This window comes from Anolis sagrei, chromosome 10, assembly GCF_037176765.1.
Source record: "Anolis sagrei isolate rAnoSag1 chromosome 10, rAnoSag1.mat, whole genome shotgun sequence".
Lineage (NCBI taxonomy): Eukaryota > Metazoa > Chordata > Lepidosauria > Squamata > Dactyloidae > Anolis > Anolis sagrei.
The window spans coordinates 14,045,499-14,071,949 of record NC_090030.1 but is presented as its reverse complement, the minus strand read 5'-3'; the positions used below and the strand labels follow the sequence as shown (position 1 = coordinate 14,071,949).

General features: G+C 39.0%; 1 protein-coding gene across 1 annotated transcript in view; it reads left to right on the top strand.

Moving 5' to 3' along the window:
* The window catches only part of CHM (CHM Rab escort protein), a 92,169-nt gene that overhangs the window by 4,854 nt on the left and 60,864 nt on the right, over positions 1-26,451 (top strand). Inside the window, exons 2-4 of the mRNA XM_060756276.2 lie at positions 7,929-7,995; positions 16,552-16,624; positions 18,762-18,886. Of these exons, the coding sequence (XP_060612259.2) occupies positions 7,929-7,995; positions 16,552-16,624; positions 18,762-18,886 (265 nt within the window). The remainder of the gene's footprint in view (positions 1-7,928; positions 7,996-16,551; positions 16,625-18,761; positions 18,887-26,451) is intronic.

The window sequence follows — 26,451 nt, the reverse complement described above, 5'->3', positions numbered from 1 at the left end:
GAGCCGCGGCCCATAAGTTGAGAACTACTGCCTTCTACACATATATCTCTGCCTCCTTCTCAGTCCAATTGTGGACCTGGACGATGACAATAACCAAGAGACGAGGACATATTCAAATTTTCAAACCTGTTTCCTTCAATGTATGAAGATGATGTAGGCAGAGAGAAAGCAATACAGTAAGACCTCCACATTTGTTGGGATTAGGAAAAAAAGACTTCTGTAAAAGTATGAATAGAAATATGCCATTTTTTTTTTACCTAAGACAATAATATCACTAGGAATTTCTAAGTTGACTATATGGTCAACTTCTACTGGAATCTGACATAGATTCACACTGAAGGAACTAGAGATACCTAGAGAAACATTTTTAATCAAATCTGCAGAAGTCTAATCTGTAAATAATAATAATAATTTATTTGTAACCCATCCTACTTCCCCGAGGGGACTCAGGGTGGTTTCCAGCAAGTAACAAAATGGCAAACATTCAGTGCCACAAACGGATGAACAACAAATCAAGTGAAAAATGATAGATAAGACAATCTCAATATAAACTTATGAACTAAACCAAAAACAACAAAAAATAAAACTTAAATAAACATAATTTAACACATCACACACATTTGCCATGATAAAATCCCGCAGGTTACAAATAAGACTAAGAAGACATTAAAAGAATAAGGTAGTTTACGGCTTCCAATGAGCCGAGGTAGGTGACAAAGGGTGAAGGTATATGTAAGGATGTGCTAGTTTTCCTCCTCTCCATAAGCTAAAGTGCATAAATGCTTTATGAAAGGAGAGGAAACCTATAGATGCCACCTTCAATTCTCAAAGGAAGAAAGATCAGATATATACATCAAGATGTGATCACCCCCTTTGCTACTCTCAAAACTGAGTCTCTACCTAAATAAAAATGTAATGTTCATCTGTGCGATTAACATAACTCAAAAACCACAGGGCAAATTGACACCAAATTTGGACAGAACACACCTATCAGGCCAACAAGTGACCATCACTCATAAAAACACTGAAAAACACAGCAGAAGAGACTTTAAAAAGCCAAAAAACAAAAAACGCATTACAACGCATGCGCAAAACCGCATATATATACGCAAACACACATACATACACATATACACAAAAATATATACACACCCGAAAAACATACACAGAGACTGGGCCACAACAACGCGTTGCAGGCGACAGCTAGTTCAGAATGAGAATGCTTGTGTTGTGTTGTTCTTTCCGGCAAAAATTGATAGGAATCAATGATATACAGAAACTAAGGTTTGGTTCTCTGTGTGACTCTGTACCACCTCCCACAATGCAATAGGTTGAGAAGGCAATGTTAGCCTTCATTTTGCATTTTGCTTGCCTGCGTGCCTTGACATTTATCTGCAAGATACTATTACCTACCTGCTGTTTAAGTCGTACAATTTCCATTCTCTTCTGGAAGATGTTCACGTTCTCTCTAGCTTTAGTTCTTGCAATTTTATTCTCTGTTCTTTTCCACAAAGAAGAAGATGTTATTGTTCATATTTTTTTTCCAAAACGCATATACAAAAAAACCCAGTCACTGTAAATTTTGTGGTTCTGTGTAATTTTTTCCTCCTTTCTCTTCCTGGTCTTCACTGGTTATAAATAACACATGAAATGACTTTCAAGGTAGAAAGCAGGAATCTATTTTGAAATATTCTATAAAATAAAGAGTGATTTATGGCTCCATATGATTTTGGCTGAAAGCATTTGGGCTTTGCCCAGTCATCAAAGTCCTGTCAGGGGAATCTATTATTTATTGTTTGATATGCCGGGAGTGGTGGTAGTACTTTATTTTATGTTTATCTTATGTAAGTATATTGTTAAGGAAAAAAATCAATTCCAGATACTAATATATATAGTGGCAAGCTAAACAAATGTTAGGGAGAAGAGTTTCAAAAGGTACAGTTAGAAAACCTGATTGTAACTCCCTCCTCAATAGAGGAAGACAAGGAAGGAAAGAGGTGTATACCTAATAGCAGAGATGGGCAAAGTGTGGACTGTGCAGGCAGCTCTGAGGGGATCAACAGATGTCGAAGTGTACAATTGAAAATATTATTTTAGTAGAGGCTCCCTTATCCAATGTAAATGGGTCAGTAGAACTTTGGATAACCGAAAGTGTTGGATAATAAGGAGGGATTAAGGAAAAGCCTATTAAATGTCAAATTATGTTATGATTTTACAAATTAAGCACCAAAACATCATTTTTTACAACAAATCAACAGAAAAAGCAGTTCAATACATGGTAATGTTAGGCAGTAATTACTGTATTTACGAATTTAGCACCAAAACATCACAATGTATTGAAACAGCTGTGGATCTGGACAGGAAGCAGACTGTGGTAATTTTGTCAGCGCCAATTGTTTTTAAGTGTAACCCAGGGTCTTTGGGCACTGTACTGGGTGATCAGCATACTGGGTGCAGTGCCTATCGGTGATTGGCACCATTGGGTGGTTATTACTACATTTAGTATTTTACTTTATAACTAGCCATCCCCTGCCAGGCGTTGCTGTGGCCCAGTCTGGTGATCTGGAAAATAAAGTAATGAGAAAGCGTTGGTTTCTAATTTATGTGATTTCTTTATGCTTGTGGGTAAACAGTATTTCTTGCTGTTTCTTTGTCAGTGTTGATGTGGAGATTGTCCGGTTTGCCTACTCTGGAACATTCAACATATGATTGTCCTTCTTTAGGGGTCCCTTTCAAATCTATGATACTATATCTGTGTGTGTGTGAATCATATCTATCTATATCTATGGCTGGATGGCTCTTTGTCAGGAGGACTTTGATTACATTTTCTTGCCCTGGTGAAGGGAGTTGGACTGGATGTTCTTAAGTATTTTCTGTTGGTCATGGGGGTTCTGTGTGGGAAGTTTGCCCTGATTCTGTCGTTGGTGTGGTTCAGAATGCTCTGATTGTAGGTGAACTATAAATTCCAGTAACTACAACTCCCAAATGTTAAGGTCTATTTTCCCCAAACTCCATCTGTGTTCATATTTGGGCATATGGAATATTCGTGCCAAGTTTGGTCCAGATCCATCATTGCTTGAGTCCATGGTAGTCTCTGGATGTAGGTGAACTACAACTCCCAAACTCAAGGTCAATGATCACCAAACTCTTCTAGTGTTTTCTGTTGGTCATGGGAGTCCTGTATGCTCCGGTTGGTTCAATTCTATTATGCTATTTGATTGTAGGTGAACTTTAAATCCCAGCAACTACAACTCCCAAAAGACAAAATCCATTTTTTTGAGTGAAGGGCATACATTGGATTGTTAGGTGTATGCTGTCCAAATTTGGTGTCAATTCATCCAGTGATTTATGAGTTATGTTAATCTCACAAATAAACATTACATTTTTGTTTATACAAGATTGTTATTACATTTATTATTTTACTCTGTTGTAATTATTACATTTATTATTTTACCCTATTATTACTGTTGTTACTTCATTTCCATTATTTTACTCTATTATTATTACTTTATGTGATGCGGCGGCAAAAAGAGCCAATGGGATTTTGGCTTCATCAATAGGAGTCTAGTGTCCAGATCCAGGGAAGTCATGCTACCCGTGCTCTATTCTGCCTTGGTTAGACCACACCTGGAATATTGTGTCCAATTCTGGGCACGACAATTGAAGAGAGATATTGAGAAGCTGGAATGTGTCCAGAGGAGGGCACATTTCCCACCCTCGGCTTATATTCGAGTCAATCCATTTTCCCAGTTTTTTTGTGGTAAAATTAGGTGCCTCGGCTTATATCCGGGTCGGCTCATACTCAAGTATATACAGTATTTGTTCTTCAAACTAGGTTTGTGATATTTTGTTTGATTTCCTAATTTTTCATCTGTTTAAAATGGGCATCCTCCCTTCTTTAACACTAAATGTTTAGAACTCATTTTGTTAAACTCATAAACCAGGAGTGGAGAGAATATGTGATTTCCAGATGTATTGGACTGCAACTCTCATCATTCCGTACAAGCATTGCCAAGAATGAGGGATAATGAGGGCTGCAGTCCAGAAACATCTGAGGCTATACTTTATTTATTAATTAAAACTTTTATATCCCGATCTTCTCTACCTTCGTAGAGGGACGTAGACCAGCTAACAGCAAGGATTCAATGCTAACAGTACAGTCTAAAACAGGGGTCCTCAAACTACGGCCCAAGGGTCGGATGCAGCCCTCCAAGGTCATTTACCCGGCCCTCGCTCAGGGTCAACTTAAGTCTATAACTGGCGTAAGATACGTCATAGTAGTAGTAAACAATAGCTATGATCTATAGCAGGGGCCCTCAGATTAAGGCCCGGGGGCCGAATACGGCCCTCCAGTGTCATTTATCCGGCCCTCGCTCAGGGTCAACCTAAGTATGAAACGACTTGAAAGCACACAACAAGAACAACAATCCTATCTTATCAGCCAAAAGCAGGCCCGCACTTCACACTGAAATACTAATAAGCTTATATTTGTTAAAATTGTTCTTCATTTGAATTATTATATTGTTTTAAAGTGTTTTGCACTACAAAAAGATATGTGAAGTGTGCATAGGGATTCATTCATGTTTTTTTTTTCAAATTATAATACGGCCCTCCAACAGTTTGAGGGACTGTGACCTGGCACTCTGTTAAAAAAAGTTTGAGGACCCCTGGTCTAAAATATCAAAGCAATCTAACAACAAACATCAACAGTGAATTAAAATACATATAGGATAAAATACATATAAGCCAATTCACCAAGATAAAATCATGTCCAATTCAGTCTGCATCTTGTGGTCAATAACTTTGGTCAATTGCCAGTCTCAGCCATCATTCTGGGAATGCCTTGTTCCATAGCCATGATTTCACTAGCTTCCTAAAGGTCAGGAGGGTGGAGGCAGATCTAATTTCATTTGGGAAAAAGTTCCATAGCCGGGGGGCCACCACAGAGAAGGCCCTGGGAAAGTGGTGGGACCGAGAGCAGGGCCCCTCCAGAAGATCTTAGCAGCCTTGATGGTTCATAGGGAAGAATACATTCGGACAGGTAAACTCTCATTTGCGTTTCAAACCAAAGTTGGTCTTTGTTAGAATAGCTATTTGAACATATTTTTGTAAGAGTGGAACAGTGGCTTTGCATCCCCATCCCCATTTTCCCCAATATTCGTTTCCAAGATAATACCTGTTAAAAATTTATTAATATTACTTTCAAACCTGAGAGTAAAAACCTTTGTGTGCAAAATTGTTCCTGGGGATTTGTAGGTGAAAGGTAGTAAAAGGAAAGCTATTATTATTTGATTACCTATGGTGATTTTGAAATTTTAGTATGCATTACATATAGATTTAAAAGCATTCGGAAAGCTTGCCTAGGCAAAACATAAAATACAGGTGTTGTTTGTTGTAATGCGCCATTCGGAGAAGCCAGTAGTGTGTCAAGGAAAGTGGCTAGGATCTTTGGCCAAGCATCGTCCGAAAGGAAATCAGTATGCTAATTGGCCCATAGAAGTGAGAATACTTCATGTAAGTTTGAAACACTGTTTGTGCCTCCAGAATTGTCTGAGAAGCAAAAGGGGAGGAGGGCACTTCAATCTGTCCCTGCTATAGCTTTCTTTTACTCCCCTTCCCTGAAAGGCAAAACCGAGCGTGCCACGGTGTTCTATCACAATGAAGCAGTCATTGATGCTGGAGAATCAGCATTGAAACTTCATAAGTTTCCTCCCCTGTTTTGCCAGTTGAGATTAAATCTTCCACTATCTGTCAAACAGGTAGGCCTTAAAAATGACGAAAAAGTTGCTGAAAGTCTGAATTTCTACCTTAAGGGCACCTGAAGATATGAAATATATGAAAATGCTTCCTGGGTTCATACCAATTCCTGATCTTGTTACAGAGTTGTTTTTTTGCTGATCTTGCAGGAAACCCATCTGCAAGACTATCGGCTTGGTCTTCTTTATGACCTGATGTGATAGACAGCTTTGGCTTCTCCTACTGTATGGAATAGAAGCAAAACTAACCATCATGTGTATAGAAGTTGGTTTTTTTCTGGAAGTATTAGCTAGATGACCAAACTCCTGTGTATGAAGTTTATCCTTAATGCATGGGCTTATGTGAATTATTATGTCTATCCTATCTTTCCTCTAGCTGAGTTGAAAATGGTGCACATAGTTATCTTTCCCCCTCATTTCATTCTCACAATAGCCCTATGTCAAGCTAAGAGAGAGGTACTGGACAAGAGTAAGGGGAGACTTGGCCCTGGGTCTCCCTGGGTCTCCCAAGTCTGTTCAATACACCATCCTCCTCATTTGAGAAAGGAATAGGAGATGCTGTACTTTCTTTTGCTTTTCAGGGAAAAGAATTACTCTGTGTGTGTGTGTGTGTGTATATATATATATATAAAGTGAGTTTTTCCAGCCCTTTTTTAGGCTGAAAAAGCCCCCCTTAGCTTATACTTGAGTCAAAGTTGTTTATTATTTTACTGGTTTATTATTATTATTATTATTATTACATTTATTATTTTACTCTATTTTTATTATTATTACATATACATTATTATTATTTTATTACATTTATTATTTTACTCTATTATTGTTATAACATATACTTTATTATTATTTTATTACATTCATTATTTTACTGTATTTTTATTATTACATTTATTATTTTACTCTATTTTTATTATTATTACATATACATTATTATTATTTTATTACATTTATTATTTTACTCTATTATTGTTATAACATACACTTTATTATTATTTTATTACATTCATTATTTTACTGTATTTTTATTATTACATTTATTATTTTACTCTATTTTTATTTTTACTCTACTATTATATTTATTATTTTACTTTATTACTATTACATTCATTATTTTGCTCTATTTATATTATTACATTTATTATTTTACTCTATTATTATTACATTTATTATTTTACTCTGATATTGTTATTATTACATTCATTATTTTACTCTATTTTATTGCATCTATTATTTTACTCTATTATTGCTGTTATTATTACATTTCCATTATTTTATTCTATTACTTATTTTTATTACATTTATTATTTTATTCTATTATTGGAAGGATGCATAAGCACATTTACATTGAAGAAGGTTAGAATACAGTAGAGTCTCGCTTATCCAACATAAACGGGTGGGCAGAACGTTGGATAAGCGAAAATATTGGATAATGAGGGATTATGGAAAAGCCTATTAAACATCAAATTGCGTTATGATTTTACAAATTAAACACCAAAACATCATGTTTTGCAACATATCAACAGAAAAAGCAGTTCAATACAAGGTAACGTTATGTGGTAATTACTATATTTACCAATTTAGCACCAAAATATCACAATGTATTGAAACAGCTCTGATCCAAGCGGGAGGCAGACTGCGTTGGATAATACAGAACATTGGATGAGCGAAGGTTGGATAAGTGAGACTCTACTGTAAGACATTACAGTCTTATGTAAATATTCAAAAGGAATTTAACCTACTGATGCCTCCGTTAATGTAATTTTATTGGTATCTGTTTTTATTTTGAAATTTGCCAATGGCTCCTGCATTTCCCACCTTCGGCTTAGACTCGAGTCAATATGTTTTCCCAGTTTTTTGTGGTTAAATTAGGGGCCTCAGCTTATATTCGGGTTGCCTTATACTCCAGTATTTACAGTATCCTGAAGGCCTACCTGTCGACCTTTTGTGTGTATTTATTTATATGTAAATATCAATCTCCTGACAGGTCACAAGATGTGAAAGTGGTATGAAATAGATATGTATCAATTAAAACATTTGATAGTAATAGAATGGAACACAGGTTACATCCTTTAACAAGTTAAAGCAAGTTTAGAAAACGTTGAAAGGTAGGGGTATACATTAAATAAAAATAAGAAACCAACTTTTTAATAATAATTTAAAAATCTCTCACAGGTTTGCCTGAATCTATCATTGCAGCGGCTTGCTCAAGAAGTGGCCAACGAGTTCTTCATGTGGATTCGTAAGTTTAGCAACTCTTCCGTATACTTTGATAGTGGGGCTTCTTTTGATGCAAGTGTGGCTGTGGTTCCAAACACATTGATTTGCCAATGGCATCGAGCTGCTAAAGTGGCACAATTTCTTAGTAAACATGAATAAAAACAGTAAAGGTTTCCCCTGACATTAAGTTTAGTCGTGTCCAACTCTGTGGGATGGTGCTCATCTGCATTTCTAAGCAGAAGAGCCGGCATTGTCCATAGACACCTCCAAGGCCAGCATGACTGCATGCGGCCAGCATGACTGCATGAAACTCCATTACCTTCCCGCATAAGTGGTACCTATTGATCTACTCACTCTTGCATGTTTTCAAACTGGTTGGCAGAAGCTGGGCCTAACAGTGGGAGCTCACCCCGCTCCCTGGATTTGAACTACCAACCTTTCAACCCACAAGTTCAGCAGCTCAGTGGTTCAACTTGCTGCACCACCAGGGGACCCATGAATAAGTTGGTATAATATTGGTTTTTTGATTAATTTTTTAGACTTCGACATGAGTTTCAATTGATCTCCTTCCCCCTGATAATAAGGAACAACATCAGTGTTGGACTATTATTTATTTACAGTATTTGTATACTGCTTTTCTCAGCCCTAGGGGAACTCAAAGCAGTTTACACATAAGTAATGGCAAAATTCAATACAAACAATTAGTTATACACTACAATTAGACATAAATCAAATTAAAACAGTACATCCACAAGCATTAAAACAATCATTAAAACAATAAAACAGTCCATCAAAATGCTGTTCCAGTCATTGTCCTTCTAAAATGCTGCATACATTTACTTCTTCTGCCTGAAGGCCTGGTCCCAAAACCATGATTTAATTTTTTTTCTAAAAGCCAGGAGGGAGGGAGCGGATCTTACCTCATTTGGGAGTGTGTTCCATAGCCGGGGAGCCACAGCCGAGAAGGCCATGTCTCTTGTCCCTACTAGACACATCTGTGCTGTTGACAGGAGTGAGATGATCTTAGATTACGAGGTGGGACGTAGGGGTGGATGCATTTGGACAAGTAAGCTGGGCCAGAACCGTATGGAGGCCAGGGTTTGAATTCCTACTCAGGCATAGAAACTTTTTGAGTGACTTTGGGCAAGTCACACTTTCTCAGCTTCAGAGGGCAACAGGGGCAAGCATTTTCTAAATAAATCTTCCTAAGAAAACCCTGGAATAGGGTCGCCTTAGGGTCGCCATAAGTCAGAAATGGCTTGAAGGCACCCAACAATAAATGATCTAATTATTGTTCATTATGGTTATATTTTAAAAAGCACATCCTCTGGAATAGAGTTTAGCTGCTGATGTTGGTTTTCCCCAATTTTAAAGGCTATGTGCTTGAGTTCTCAAGGATGCAATGCGTACAACAGCATTGCCCTCTTCCATTTATAACATGGCAATTGCTGCTTCTAGGAGCGTTTATAAAGGAGGAATTGGTTCTACTGCATCAATAAATAAAAGTGAAATTTAAGTAAATAAAAGGTGAAAACAACCCGTTTGGGTTTGTTCCTCGAAATTTGAATCCATAAATCCTGCGCAGACCACTTAGGTGAATTGTGTCTGGGGTGGAGAAGCTGAATATTGGACACACTTGTAAATCTGCTCCTTTACAGTGCTGTGTAAACTTTAAATCTTTTCTTTTCTGATGGGAGTTAGATAGAAAACGTAGGGGGAGGGCGGAGGGGAAAGAAACTGAGAGTCAAATGAAACTTTTGAAGTACTTGGTGTGTGCCGTTGCTGCCTGGATTCATTACCCCGGGTGGATCTTATTACTTTTAATCTCCCACTACTGTTTTGCGTTTATCATAATATACCGCTTATGTGATGATGGTAGATGGCCTGAAGTGGACCATTATAAACCACTGAGTAGCACCTCTGTTGATTTATAAACACTGTCCAAGCATCCCCCATCAAGAGCAGCTAATCTTATTCAAAATAGTCACTTCCATTGCAGCCTGGCCATAAATTCCTGTAGTCATGTTTTAAAACCAAAGTTAGCTTCTGCCAAATTGTAATTGAAGGGGGGCTCTATTTCTGGGCGCTAGCTATCTGTCTCAATAAAATGCTAAAAAGAAAAATCTGCGGTTCTTTTCCGAAGAGCTACATTTACTGTAGATATTAATGAGCTGTTGACGCGTGAAATTTCAAGGATGGATGCTAAGTGATTTAGAAAAGTCATTTGCAATTCAGAACGCTGGCTTGGCATTGACTTTAAACTTGAAGTTGCAAAAGTTGGGAATGGAATATAGTTGTGAAACCAATTTGTTGATGCAGGGAGATCTTTCTTCCTGCGACTGCTCTTTTTGTGCCCACCCAAATCTTCATATTTTGGAGGAATGTCCTTTTGTTTTTTCCATAAATTCAAAATTGCATTAGCCAAAGAAATGGGAAAAATTATATTTATTTAAGGTGCCTGTTTACATGTGGCGCTGAAATGCAGTTTTGTCACATAAACAACGAGTAAGCCTCTTTGCTTGCTTTAAGGAAGGAGCTGTTAACAGCTCGGATCTGTACTTATTAAAATGGATATGCATTTACATTCCTTTTAATCCAATTATGTTTTGTTATTATAATTTAATTGTGTTTCGGTGAGTCTTGTGTTTTTTTTTTAATCTCTACTCCTTTCATTAAAACTTGTTGTGAGCTGCCTTCTGTCCCAGTTTTGGATGAAAGATGTTTAAATCAAAACAAAGAAAAGAACTCAGTCTGTTTCAAGAACTGTTAATTGCCTTTCTAATTGATTTAAATTAATTGATTCAAATAGGGGGTTTATGGAAATTTCATTAAGGGTGCTTTTATGAAATACTAAAGGATAGTTGAGAGGATTTAACAGTTAACACCGATCACAAAAATACATCACATACTGTTGCAAGGGGAGTCTGGTTTTGTTTTTGTTCCTTGTTGGAGTAATGTGATGGAAACAAAATAATTTGAAATAAAGGATGATAAAAATCTGGTCTTAAATATGGGACTATTTCACTCTTACATGGAAGCTGTGTCCTTTGTGGGGCTCAGGAAGTAAAGGAGTTGGCTCCGGGGCCATTTATATATGGTATATCCTAATTGACTCTTAACACATTTCACTAATGCTTTTCTGCCTCTTCATAATCCTAACCGATCCTAGGGTCTGGATTGTTGTAGGTTTTTTCAGGGTATATGGCCATGTTCTAGAGGCATTCTCTCCTGATGTTTCACCTACATATATGGCAAGCATCCTCAGAGTTACTAAGGATGCTTGCCATAGATGCAGGCGAAATATCAAGAGAGAATACCTCTAGAACATGGCCATATAGCCCGAAAAAACCTACAACAATCCAGTGATTCCGGCCATGAAAGCCTTCGACAATACATTGATCCTAGGGTCATTCCATACCAAGTGGTCAAATTTTTTAAAAAGTTCTCACCATCATGTTCTAAATTTTGTTCAAATTTAGCTGTAGTGCCAGTCAGGTGTTAAACTAAGTTTCCCAGAATTTGAAGTCTCTAACTGCAATAGTTGCTGATCTAGATCTCCTTATCTGAAGGGTAGTCAGTTTGTGTACTCACGACATTTAAGAAAATGCCTTTTTTGAGGTCTACTAAAATTAATAAAATTAATAGAATATGAATGATTAGTAAACTGAAACCCTGCAGAGTTTTTTTCCTGTTGATTCCGATGAAATTAATTTTAACATTATGGATGCAAACTCTAGTCAAACAAGTTGACTCAAAGTATGCATCCAAATGTGTCACAACAAATTTTGACCAATATTCTGACTGCAACAATTTCCATGCAAACAAAGATACGGACTTGAAATTTTGAGCAAGGATTATTCTTGTGCTGAACATAATGTTGCCAAATTTGCAACTTCCCAGCATCTATAACTGCCCTGCAGGATCTCTTCAAATTTGGCATTTTTGGCACAAATGGTAAAATCTACCGGAGTTCAAAGCCAATTATTAAAAAAGGGTCTGCCTGAATATGCTTGTGAATAGTATCATCTGAAAGAGAAATGTTTCTTTTACAAAATTAATTTGTTTTTGTTTTGCAATGTGACTATTTAGTATCCATTTACTCAGGTCAAAGTATGTTATATATCACATTGAAACCCTCATCCCCATGCCATGGGGGCCACGCCCGATAGCCATTCAATAACTAGCAGGACTATGAGGATGCATAAAGCATAATGCATAAATGCACAAAATACAACATACTTTGACCAGTTAGAGACCTCAGATTTTGGGAAACTTAGTTTAATACTTGACTAGTGTTCTCCCATTTGAACAAAATAGGAGAACATGGTGGTGGGAAGGTTTAGACCACTTGGCATGGAATGACCCCCTAAGTAAATATCTTAACTAACCCAAGACAGAAACCTCTTCCTTTTACTATCTATCACTTCTATCTCTGGCTGTCACATAAAGAAATCCCTAGACATCAGAAAGTAACACAGTACCTCCTTTGAGTTGCCCTTCTGCCCATATGTAAAGATGTCTTTATTGAGGTTTGCTCCTTGGTTGGTTGCGAGGACAGTGCTTTAGTAGCCAGATGCTATACTTTTTTTTAGTGATGTGTTTTAATTGCTTTAGCTTGTGCTTCTACTTTATTTGTGTTTCACTGGATGATCCTGTCCAGTGTTTTAATTGTGTCTTTCATCTAATATTAATTTGAGCAGCCTTGGATCAATTTTTGGGAGGAAGGTTAGACGTATTTCAGATAAATCCCTCAATGCCTTCCAGTCCTTTTAGCTGGCAGCTTTGGAAAACAGAATGCTAGAGTAGATAGGAAATTGAGCTGCAATCCCTTCGCCACTTTGAGTCTCTGTATAGAGAGAAAAAGCAGGATATAAATAAACATAATAATAATAATAATAATAATAATAATAATAATAATAATAGCAAAGACTCTGGCACAAGCCAGTCAAGGTGGTCCCAGTGGTGATCGGCACACTGGGTGCAGTGCCTAAAAACCTTGGCCTGCTCTTAAACACAATCGGCGCTGTCAAAATTACCATCTGCCAGCTGCAAAAGGCCACCTTACTGGGATCTGCACACATTATTCGCAGATACATCACACAGTCCTAGACACTTGTGAAGTGTCCGACGTGGGATTCAACACAACAGCCAGCAGAGTGTCTGCTGTGGACTCATCTTGTTGTGTTTCAAATAATAATAATTGGTATCGTTCTGTATCCAGTGCCAGGAGAATTGAAGTGTTCTCCTTTTCCTCTTGCAATCTTCCATAGATCAGATTTTAGGGTGCACTAAGAGTGAAAGAGCCCCTGGTAGAGCAGCGGGTTAAACCACTGTGCTGCTGAGCTTGTTGACTGAAAGGTTACAGGTTCGATTCCGGGGAGCAAATTGAGCTTCCGCTATCAGCTCCAGCTTCTGTCAACCTAGCAGTTCGAAAACATGCAAATGTGAGTAGATCAGTAGGTACCGCTCCAGCTGGAAGGTAACAACGTTCCATGCAGTCATGCCGGCCACATGACTTTGGAGGTGTCTACGGACAACGCTGGCTCTTCGGCTTAGAAATGGAGATGAGCACCACACCCCAGAGTCGGGCATGACTGGACTTAATGTCAGGGGACAACCTTTACTAAGTGTGAAAGGCAGCCAGTTCTGGACTAAGCCACAGGATCCACTAGAAGTGGATCACTGGCCCCGCCATGGTTTGATGTAACAGGGGTCTCTCTATATCAGGCTGATCCAGAGATGACATTATATTTAATGGCCAAGCACTGGTATTTTTGAATAAACAGAACTTAGAGGAAGTCAAATCCTTAGTAACTATAATACAAACCCTGTAATGTTCCAAAGAATTGGTTCATACACGTTTTGGATTTAATTGAGGCAAGAGAAGAACCATCTAATGTTCAGTAGAGGGCTTTATGAATGGGGGAAGAAATCCTCTTGCATTCTTTCTCCCGAAATTGATATGGCAGATGTGAGAGGCAGCTTATTCGGATGGCAGAAGATTGGCCCCGCTGCTCCTGGAGATCAAATAGAGGAAAGACACTTGCAGCCTAAACCTCTGGAGAAATCAGGAAGCATCAGCAACTTCTTCCCTGACATCAGCAGCATTGATTAATTTTTTTTCAGGGCTGTTACAGCTTTGAAAGAGGCAGCTTTCCTAATTGACTTTCACACAAGAAATAGAATTTTTCTCTGCAAATCTTCCACGACACTTGTCCTTTTTTTTTGTTTTGTTTTTTGGTCCAGGAAGATATTTGTAGACAGAGTCCTGGTTCAGGTGAAATGTTAAGCCAGAGTATTATAGGAAGAAACCTACATGGGATTCTGGTTGGTACATCTCACCTCTTTCATATGCATAAAAAGATCCACAGTTTGCCATCATGTTCAGACTTAAGGCATTGTGGTTTGTTGTAGCAATGGTTGGTTTAAAAAATAAACCCAGGATCAAACTGGTTTGGAGATCAGAGACATCTGTGATTGGAGGAAAATAAATGATTTCCATTTTTTGTTTTTTAATTTTTAAATTTAATTTTAGTTGTTAAGTCATAATTTGTTTTTATATGTAGGGTTGCCAAATTTTGTTACTATGAGTGTATTGTTGCTGTGTTCGCGCATTGAATGTTTGCCTTTTATGTTTGGAATCCGCCCTGAGTCCCTCCAGGGAGATAGGGTGGAATATAAATAAAGTTTATTATTATTATTATTATTATTATTATTATTATTATTATTAGAAACACAACAAGATGAGTACACAGCAGACAATCTGTTGATTGTTGAATTGGATCCCACGTCGGACACTTCCCAAGTGTCTAGGACTGTGTGATGTATTTATTATTATTATTATTATTATTATTATTATTATTATTATTATTATTAGAAACACAACAAGATGAGTCCACAGCAGACACTCTGCTGGCTGTTGTATTGGATCACATGTCGGACACTTCCCAAGTGTCTAGGATTGTGTGATGTATCAGCGAATAATGCGTGCAGATCCCAGTAAGATGGCCTTCTGCAGTTGGCAGATGGCAATTTTATCAAAGCCGATTATGTTTAAGTGCAGGCCAAGGTCTTTAGGCACTGCACCCAGTGTGCCGATCACCTCTGGGACCACTTTTACTGACTTGTGCCAGAGTCTTTGCAGTTTGATCTTTAAATCCTCATATCATGGTAGCTTTTCCAGTTGTTTCTCTTCAATCCTGCTGTCACCTAGGACTGCAACATCGACAATCCATACTTTGTTTTTTAACATAATCGTGAGGTCAGGAGTATTGTGTTCCAAAACTCTGTCAGTCTGAATTTGGAAGTCCCAGAGTAGCTTGACGTGTTCATTCTCTGTAACTTTTTCAGGCTTGTGATCTCACCAGTTCTTTGTTGCAGGCAGATGGTATTTGTGGCACAAGTTCCAATGAATCATCTGAGCAATGGTATTATGCCTCTGCTTATAGTCTGTCTGCGCGATTATTATTATTATTATTATTATTATTATTATTATTATTATTATTATTTCCTTCATGCACCTGAAAGAGATGGAAAGAGATGTGAATTTCAGGATCCACATCAACACATGTTGATACCCAAGTTCATAAAGCATGATTGTAGAATTTATTTCAGCCCAAAGGCCTCCTTCACTTTCGGAGAGGTCCTTGAGGGTTGTGCCATTTAAAGGCAGGTTCAAAGATTGGATGCTACTTGAAAACTCATACTGTGAATGAAGAGGCATTAGGAAAGGTGTTTTTACCTTTTAGAATGCTAAGTTAATTCCAGAAACGTCTGGGAAACAACTATGCCAGTATAACATTAGGAAGAGAAGAAGCCTCCCACAGGATGGTAAAACATCAGACATCCTGGCATCCCCTGGGCAGTGTCATTGCAGATGGCCAATTCTCTCACACCAGAAGTGACTTGCAGTTTCTCAAGTTGCTCCTGATACAGAAAGCAAAACAAAACAAAACCCTCTGTGAAGGTCAAAAGGCTAGCCATATCTAACACAGCTCTTTGAACCTCTCTATAAAAAGCTAAATATATATTCTGTAGTGGGCATATATGTGCAGTTTCAACACATTTATACACATGCACATCTCCAAACTAAGCTTCCCATTACAGATTTCCATCAGCCACCAAATCTATGGAGATTGCTGGTAAAAATGATCCCAAAAACGCCAGTCAGCAACCTTAGAATGCATTCTTCTGAGTCTTGCATTACCTGTCTATATCTCAAGAAGACAATCATTTTTAGACACACCGTGATTGACAGGACCTACTATATTAAACAAGATATCATCCTCTGGTTCTGCAGTCTTATTTATGTAATTGGATGTAGACCTGGAAGGATGCTGCCGGCAATGTGTGAGGAAAGCCATTGGAGACCAGCGTGCTTGTTTCAGGAATTGCACTAGGCAGCTTGAGCAAGTAGTCAGTTGATTTTTTAAAACTGAACATCACAGCTTCAGGTTTGTCTGTGTTTGGAACTGATGCATAGGCAGTTGGGAATGGTTAGGTCTAATGTTCTAATGTTACTATCGTTTGCTAACCTGATCTTTCTTTCTGCCCCTTCCCATTGTTGTTTCCCAAACAGGAGGAATTACTATGGAGGGAACTGGGCAAGTTTTAGCTTCTCGGGATTATTGTCCTGGATAAAAGAAAACCAAGTAAGGTTTTGTCTCTCAAACATTTAATATTTCCTTAGAGTGGGAAATATATATTTTCATACAGTGTGAACACTGGCATTTTCTATATTGTTGGGGGATTTTTTTACCTCTAGTTTCAAAGAACACCCTTCTCCTGAATATAATAATAATAATCATCATCATCATCATCATCATCATAATTATTTATACCCCGCTACTATCTCCCCAAAGGGGACTCGGGGCCGCTTATATGAGGCCAAGCCCAATAATACATAACAGCTAAATACAGAACAACAAAAAATATCATCACAATAAAATAAATAAAATATGAAGTAAATAAAACAGTACAAAGTAACAGGGCGAAAAATGAAACACAATGGTGGGCCAAATGTATGACATAAAATGATAAAATACTGGATGAGATAAGAATATGACCTATTTTGTTTTATCATTGCCTTATATTATTTTGTTTTGTTTTGTGTGTGTGTGTGTGTGTGTGTGTGTATGTATGTGTGTGTGTGTGTGTGTATATATATATATATATATTCACTATCCCATAATCATTGAATGAATATTAGCTTGTAGTGTCCATGCTTTGAGTATCTAGAACAGTGTTTCTCAACCTTCCTAATGCCGCGACCCCTTAGTACAATTCCTCATGTTGTGGTGACCCCCAACCATCACATTATTTTCATTGCTACTTCACAACTGTCATTTTACTCCTGTTATGAATCGTAATGTAAATATCTGATAGGCAGGATGTGTTTTCATTCACTGGACCAAATTTGGCCCAAATACCCGATACGCCCAAATTTGAATACTGGTGGGGTTGGGGGAGGGATTGATTTTGTCATTTGGGAGTTGTAGTTGCTGGGATTTATAGTTCACCTACAATCAAAGAGTATTCTAAAGTTCACCAACGATTGAATTAAACAGAACTTGGCATGCAGAACTCCCATGACCAAGAGGAAATACTGGGAGGGTCTAGTGGACATTAACCTTGAATATTTGGAGTTGTAGTTCACCTACATCCAGAGAGCACTGTGGACTCAAACAATGATGGATCTGGACCAAACTTGGCACAAATACTCAATGTCCCCAAATATGAACACTGGTGGAGTTTGGGGAAAATAGACCTCAGCATTTGGGAGTTGTAGTTGCTGGGATTTATAGTTCACCCACAATGAAATAGCATTCTGAACCTCCCCAACGATAGAATTGAACCAAACTTCCCACACAGAACCCCCATGACCAACAGAAAATACTATGTTTTCTGATGGTCTTTGGCGACCCTTCTCACACCCCCTCGTGACCCCCGCAGGGGTCCCGACCCCCAGGTTGAGAAACACTGATCTAGAAAATTCTAACTCCATTGGTTTAAGGCAGGCATGGACAAACTTCGCCCCTCCAGGTGTTTTGAACTTCAACTCTCACAATTCTTAACAGCCTATCGGTTGTTAGGAATTGTGGGAGCTGAAGTCCAAAACACCTGGAAGGCCAAATTTTACCCATGCTTGGTTTAAGGAGTCTCAACACTGATCTAGATCATAAGTATTCCCCACCATCATTGTGTTCATTGGAGATGAATATCAACTGGCTATCTATTGTAGGCAATGCTGCTGGGAACTACTGGAGGAAATTGCACTAAAATATTTTAATATCACCTACATTCTTTGAAATTTCCTAGTTTTCTTTGATTATATTGTTCCCCCTCTTTCAATGTATCATGTATGTTTTACCATTTAATAATAATAATAATAATAATAATAATCTCTATTTATACCCTGCCATCATCTCCCCAATGGGGACTCGGAGCGCCTTACATGGGGCCAAGCCCAGAACAGCAAAATAAAATCAAAACATAAACAACGAGCAACATAATCAAAATTACATTGAAGGAGAAAAAAGTATAAACACAGTAGCAAAATAACATTCCAATAACCACAATCACAATAACAGTGGGTGGGCCACATTTACAGGACAAAATGATTAAAATACTCTAATGAGATAAAAATAGGAGCAGGTTATTTGCAGGGAGCTTTAGTCAATTTGCAATAAATATCATTGGGAAAAAAGTTCGAATATTGTTTCTGTGTTTTTAATTAGCATAAAACCCCCTGTAAAATGCAAATGTTTTGATTTTTGTTGTTCTATCAAGGAAAGGACCGATCCATGTGAGGAAAGCAGTACCTGGAAAGACCTGGTCCTTGAAAATGAAGAAGGCATTCCTCTTAACAAAGTAGACCAAACTATTCAAAATGTTGAAGATTTCTGTTATGTCAGGTAATTGTGTTTTGCATCTAACTTGGTCTGGACAAATAGAAGGATGCATTTGATCGGAGGGGGTAACTGAAATAGCATTGGCATGAGTTTGTTCTGTTATGCGTACCACCATCCTGAGGTCTGTCTCTTTCCCATTGGGGACTGGAGGCGTAGTGGGACTGGAATTCACCCAATGGCATCTTCAAAAATAATGTTGAAAATTTAGCTCATCTTCATATGGGAGACCCACCTCCATCCTTATACCACTAATTTTGCTTTTTGCAGAGAACAAAATTAATATCCAAATGTGCTTTGGTTACCCCAACATTCTCAGAAAATGAACTTGTTTCAGGCAGCTGTGTTATGGAGAACTCATTACATCTGTAAATCTTGTATCTTGTGACAGTTCATTCCATAGTTGTATGGGGCTGTATGGACATCTACTTCCATTTTCCTATTGTGAAGCTTTCTCCTTTTGTAGGATTACAGATATTGCCCAATAATATCCTCTTACAAAGCTCCTAGAACATTCTCAAATGGTGATATTTGTAATGTTATAAAAGGAGGAGAAAACTGATTATATCTGCTTTCTCTATATCACAGTTGATGTGAATGAGGGAGAGGGCCTTCTTGGTGGTGGCCCCCCAACTTTGGAACTCCCTCCCAAGTGATATTAGGCAACTACCCACATTGTCCTCCTTTCACAAGAATTTGAAAACCTGGATGTTTCAGCTTGCATTTGAGAACGGCTAGTCTCTAGTTATAAATGCCCAGTCCCTAGGTTCCCTAATAATATTTTGTTCTGTGCACTTCATCCAATACCCAGCCCTATGATATGCTGTTTGCACTACCCCATGCCTGGCCCTTTTATAGCCAGTCATGCCCATTGTACTATTGGCAATTGGTTTTGTCGAATAATGCTTTGAGTTTTGCTGTTTTATACTCTTACGTTTTATTGAATTGTTCTTTTATCTGGATTGTTATATTTCACTGTGTTTTTATTTTAATTGTGTTTTTGCTTTGATGGATTGTTTTGTATTTGTGTCTGTGGGCATTTTGTCCCATATGTAAGCCACACCGAGTCCCTTCAGGGAAATGGTAGCAAGGTATAAGAATGAAGTTGTTATTATTATTATACTGACACAGAAACACAGTATGATACAGCAAACGAGATATATATGCTGGATTTCGTATCACAAAATCACAAGTCGAACATTTCCCAAGCGTTTAGGACTGTGTGATGTATTTTCAAATGGTGCACACCAGGCCTGTAGCCAGGATTTTGTTTCGGGGGTGCTGAGTTTGATTCGGGGGGGGGGGGGGGGGGCTGAGGATCTACCCTAGCAAACCTTTTGTATTGTTATCCCAATACCCCCATGCATATGGGATATATTGAGCATGGTGATCAGATCATGATATGAATAAACATAACAGTTTAAATAATGTACCAATAAGGCCTTCTCACGGACCACCCTGAGAGGAAAAGTGTTCCTGCCATACATCAAGGGAACCACTGATCGCATAGGGAAGGTGATGAGGAAACACAACATACAAACAATCTACAAACCCACCAAGAAAATCTAACAAATGCTACGTTCAGCAAAGGACAAGAGGGATCCTCTCACCTCTGCAGGAGTCTACCGCATACCATGCAGCTGTGGACAAGTCTACATAGGGACCACCAAACGCAGCGCCCAGACACGCATCAAGGAACATGAAAGGCATTGCAGACTACTTCAACCAGAGAAATCAGCCATAGCAGAGCACCTGATGAACCAGCCTGGACACAGCATATTATTTGAGAACACAGAAATGCTGGACCACACCAACAACCACCATGTCAGACTACACAGAGAAGCCATTGAAATCCACAAGCATGTGGACAATTTCAACAGAAAGGAAGAGACCATGAAAATGAACAAAATCTGGCTACCAGTATTAAAAAACTCTAAAATTACAACAGCAAAACAACAGAGAGGAAGAAACCAGGCACAGATTAACAGCTCCCAGCAACAGATTTTCCCAGACTCAGGCATGCCTTCAAATGCTAATGAAGGTGATCAGCTAAACATTCACACCTAACTGCAGCAGGGAAGAGCTCCTTGCCCCACCCCAGCCATTCCACAGATATATAAACCCATTTTTCCTACTTCCAACAGACCTCACACCTCTGAGGATGCTTGCCATAGATGCAGGCGAAACGTCAGGAGAAATGCCTCTAGAACATGGCTCTATAGCCCGAAAAAACCCACAAGCACCCTGAGAATGTCAGGGGAGGGGGGAGGCTGAAGCCCCTCAAGCCCCCCCCCCCCCCCGGCTACATGCCTCTGATGCACACAGATCCAAGTAAGGTGGCCTTTTGTAATTGATGAATCATTATTTTGTCAATGTTTATTGTTTCCAAATGCTGGCTGAGATCTTTTGGCACAGCACCCAGTGTGCCAATGACCACTGGGACCACCTGTACTGGTTTATGCCAGAGCCTTTGCTGTTCAATTTTGAGGTCCTGATGACGGTTGAGTTTTTCTTGTTGTTTTTTGTCAGTTCGACTGTCACCTGGTATGGCGACATCAATAATCCAAACTTTTTTCTTTTCCACAATTATGATGTCTGGTGTATTGTGCTCCAAAACTTTGTCAATCTGGATTCAAAAGTCCCACAGTATATTTGCGCATTCATTTTCCACTACTTTTGCAGGTTTGTGATCCCACCAGTTCTTTACTACTGGCAGGTGGCATTATTATTATTGTTGTTGTTGTGGCGTTGTTGTTGTTGTTGTTGTTGTTGTGATTACATCCCGGATAGATTACTGCAACGCACTCTACGTGGGGTTGCCTTTGAAGACTTTTCGGAAACTTCAATTAGTCCAGCGGGAGGCAGCCAGATTGCTCACTGGAGCATCATACAGGGAGCATACCACCCCCCTGTTATGTCAGCTCCAAAGGCTGCCGATCCAGTTCCGAGCACAATTCAGAGTGCTGGTTTTGACCTACAAAACCCTATACGGTTCCGGCCCAGCGTGTCTGTCCGAATGCATCTCCCTTTACGTCCCATCTCGGAGTCTGAGATCCTCTGGGGAGGCTCTGCTCTCGACCCCGCCTCTGTCACAAGTGAGATTGGCGGGGACGAGGAGCAGGGCCTTCTCAGTGGTGGCCCCTCACCTATGGAATTCACTCCCCGGGGAGATCAGATCAGCAACATCCCTCCTTTCCTTCAGAAAGAAATTAAAAACATGGATGTGGGACCAGGCGTTTGGGCAATCTGGCAGATGAATAAGGGACTGTGACAATGGATAGGAATTGGACAAGGTGGAACGAAATATGAACTCTGAGTTGGCGAACGCTGTGTCTGAGACTGGCTATTGAATGTGTGATATATTGTTGTTTTAATTGTTTTTAATTATTGACCATTTAATTGCTGGTTTTATATGTTATTGTATTTGTGTAGGCACCAAGATGTGCCTTTTTGTAAGCCGCCCTGAGTCCCCCCTCGGGGGTTGAGAAGGGCGGGGTAGAAGTACACGAAATAAATAAATAAATAAATTACACATAGACTAGTTTCTGGGGGTGATTTACTGCATCCACAATTCCCTTTTAGGACAAGGCAAGCTTTTACTACTGGCGCTGTCTCTTTTCAGTAAGAACGGTGGGAGAAATAAATAAAGCAACATGTTTTGGCCTCCTGGGGGAAAGGAAAATGAGACACACACACATTTCTCCCCGTTTTCACTGATACCAGCTACTTCTCCGGTCAGAATCTCCTCTCCCTCTTTGAGTCTCTTTTTTTCCTCTCTCCACAAATAAGCAATTTGGGTCCCTCCAGTTGCTTGACAGCTGCCTGGAGATGAGAAGATGTAGGACATCATGTGTGGAGTTATGCACAGATGAAGGACCTCAACTGCTCTTTTATGTCCTTCTGCCACGTCCCTTTTAAACCCCCTTTTCCTTAAAACAAACAGCTCTGAACATTCTGATTTTTCCTTGTTAGGGAATTTCTTCCAACCCTTTGATTGTTTTGTTAGCCCTTTTTTGCAGATTTTGGGTGCTACGCCATCCTTCAAACCTGGACAACAGTTACACCTGAACCAGCACTTTGCCTTGAATGAGTGTTATTTGAATTACGTTTTGAGTGTTTCTTTAATTTAAGACTCGCTCTTTTATGCAACTAAATGTTCAAGAGGGAGCTGATCCCGGCCCTTTTGACTGGTTTATAGGTTTCAGTTTGTTTTTTGCCGCAGTTGCTTGACTCCCCCGAACTTCTGTGAAGTTGCTGTGAAACATTTATTTTGAAAGAATAAAAACAGCTGGGGAGCAGTGGTAATATAGTGGCGCAGAGCTGAAATGAATCGCCACAGAACAAAGTGCATCCATCAAAGGGGAAGAATACCATCTCCGCAACAAGCGGTATTGAAAAAAAGGCAAATGGCTGAAAAATAAATAGTGAACACCTGTGCTGCATAAATTAACCAGCTGGTTGGCAATTTTTCTTTTGACCTATCGGAAGGGGTGGCTGTTACGAGGCATTAATAAGACACATTGGCTTTGAGAGATTCTTTTGTTAGTACCATTAATTAATGAACGACGCTAGATAATGTTCAGAATTTACACCACAATTTGTGCTGCAGATGTATTCTTTTTGCAAATTAGTATTGCCAAAAGGGACAAAGAGGGGGGAACACATCCCTGACTGCACAAAGATTTAAACTTGAGTGATTTTTTTTTCTCGACTCTAGTTTTTATAGTCACAGTTGTTCTATTTGAAAAATGATGTTTTATACAAGATATATTCCGGTGGTTGTTAAAAGTGGCTTGGTATATCTCAATTTAATAGGCTAAATTCAGAAGGATTAGTTGAATTTTTCTTTTCTCTATGGAAATTGGCATTTTAAAATATTAGGTGGAAGATATATTGTTAATTTCGACCCTGTGGAGAACAATTCTGATGCTAGAGAAATACATGCTGTTGAATTGAGGAGAACTTATTAATGGAAATATGCTTTGCATTCTATCTTAGGGAAGTTATAGTGCGTCTGGTGAACTAGTGTAATGTAGTGGTTTAGACTAGAGAATAGTTTTATGTTAACTTTCCGGATGGTGTTGAACTATTACTCCAAATAACCCTCATGATTTGCAAGACTATTAGGCTTAAAGCTTTTGGGGGGAAATGGCAATCATAACCTTTTTGAAAAGAATAATCTAATATCCTTTTGGCAAATGTCAATCTCCATGAACATCTGGAGACCACCTTTTTTAAACCACTAGTCAAGGAAAGTCATGACCTTGTTGTCAACCCTTTGAACAGGTGATGTTCACAAGCATTCATGTAATGGCACACAGGTAACTCAGCTGTTATACTGGTAAACAATGTCTTTGAACTGCCAGGGACAAAGACATGCCACTGCACAAAAATATATTTTGCTCACAAAGTTTTAAAATTGTTTCTTTGATGTTGAAATTGCAGTTGCCCAGAGCATACACTCTCCCCTCAAACCTCTTAGTTTAAAATGTGCACTCAGAGATTTTTTTTTTAAAAAACTTCTTTGAAAATCTTATTTACTCACAAACATCTTGTATTAATTCACCATACTGGCACATTTCTTATTAAAGTTCAGTTATAGATAGGATGTAGTTCCTCTGTATTGAGAACACAGGGCATCGTTCTTAATCAATAGTCCATCGTCCAAAGTCTTTAAGGATACATCTTGTGAAAATCCAAACTGTATAATTGTACTCACTGCTTCTCAAAGCTAACATATAGTAAACTGTTCCTGGATAAGTCCAAAAACAAAAGTGTGACATTGAAGTCCAAAAACATAGAGATAACAAAATGGAGTCTTGAGTCTGAACATGCTCAGTACGATCACATCTGTAGCCCCTCCCACACCAAAGAGGTCAGTCAAAATGGCAAATCAACATATACATACAATACAGGTTAGCAAATATATACATTAACAAACCAATAGTGATAGCTTGGAAGGTTGCTATTTTCAACAAAAGGGGAATATCTGGAGAATGACTGGAGTGTTAGATATAGGTCCTGGAGCCTGGGTTCAATCCCCTACTTGCCATGAAGCCAACTGCTTGACCTTGAGCCTGCCTCTATACACAACCTTCTTCACAAAATGGCCATTCATTGCCAAAGAGATATGCACAATGTGACACTTATATATCATCGATAGGAATCATGTGGCCTCCAGATGTTGCACCATGCCTCTCAACAGCCTTAGCAGCAGCATGGTCAGTGGTGAGGAAGACTTGGGGCTGAAGTCCAGTCTACCGAAGGCGATATGATTCCCATCTCTGCCATATAATATCAGTGAAACCAGAACAATCATAGAATCGTAGAAGAGATCACAAGGGCCATCCAGTCCAACCCCCTTCTGCTATGCAGGAAGACACAACCCAAGCCCTCCCGACAGATGGCCATCCAACCTCTGCTTAAAAACCTCCAGAGAAGGAGACACCACTCTGCAAAGCAGCATATTCCATTGCTGAATAGCTCTTACGATCAGGAAGTTCTTTCAAAAGTTTAGCTGGCATCTCTTTTCCTTCAGTTTGAATGCATTGCTCCTTTGTGTCCTAATCTCCAGAGCAGCAGAAAACAAGCCTTCCCCCTCCTCAATGAGATATCCTTTCAAATAGTTAAACGTGGCTATCATGTCTCCTTCTATTGGCCTTCTTGGTACTCTTTAAGCAGAGTATAATGTTTATTTTTCTCATGTGTGTGCTTTGGAAATGATGGGTGAAATTCTTTTTTGTATTGGTAGAGTCCAGCAATGGCTTCTCCCTCTGCTCCATTTGTACTTAATATGCCTGGGTGGGGCTTGTTATAGCAATATTATCCAGTCCTTAATAATAATAATAATAATAATAATAATAATAATACATTATTTATACCCTGCCACCATCTCCCCAAGGGACTCAGAGCGGCTTACATGAGGCCAAGCCCAACAACACATCAAAAACAACAAGCAATAATAAAAACAACAAGCAATAAGCAAAAATAAACAATACAGTTAATATAACTCACAGGTAGACAATAACACACAAGGATTTAAAAAACTATGGCTGGGCCACATGTAATAGTTAAAACTTTAAAAATAAATGCTGGACATGAACAGAGGATGTATCTAGTAGGAGGGTTTTAAACCAAAAGTAGAGAGCAACCCAATGGGTAATTAAAGTGCTTCTCAGGGTATCTTGCAGGGGATTGTTTTCTTTATTCAGGAAAGGCACACTGGAACAGCCATATTTTCAGGCTCCTCCTAAAGACTGCCAATGTGGGGGCTTGCCTGATATCCTTGGGGAGTGAGTTCCAGAGTTGGGGGGCAACCATGGAGAAAGGCTCTTTCCCTCGTTCCCACCAATTATGCCTGCGAGGGAGGTGGGAGCGAGAGCAGGGCCTCCCCAAATGAACGAAGAGATCGTGTGGGTTTGTACACCCTCTCCCTTAAAATGGTGTTAAAAACACACCATCACAGCCTTCACTTGACAATAAAATGTTGTTGGAATCTCCCCCCCCCCCAATATATATATGGTAGTATCTTTGGGTGGAAAATCAGAGCCTGGTAGTACCCCAATCTTTAC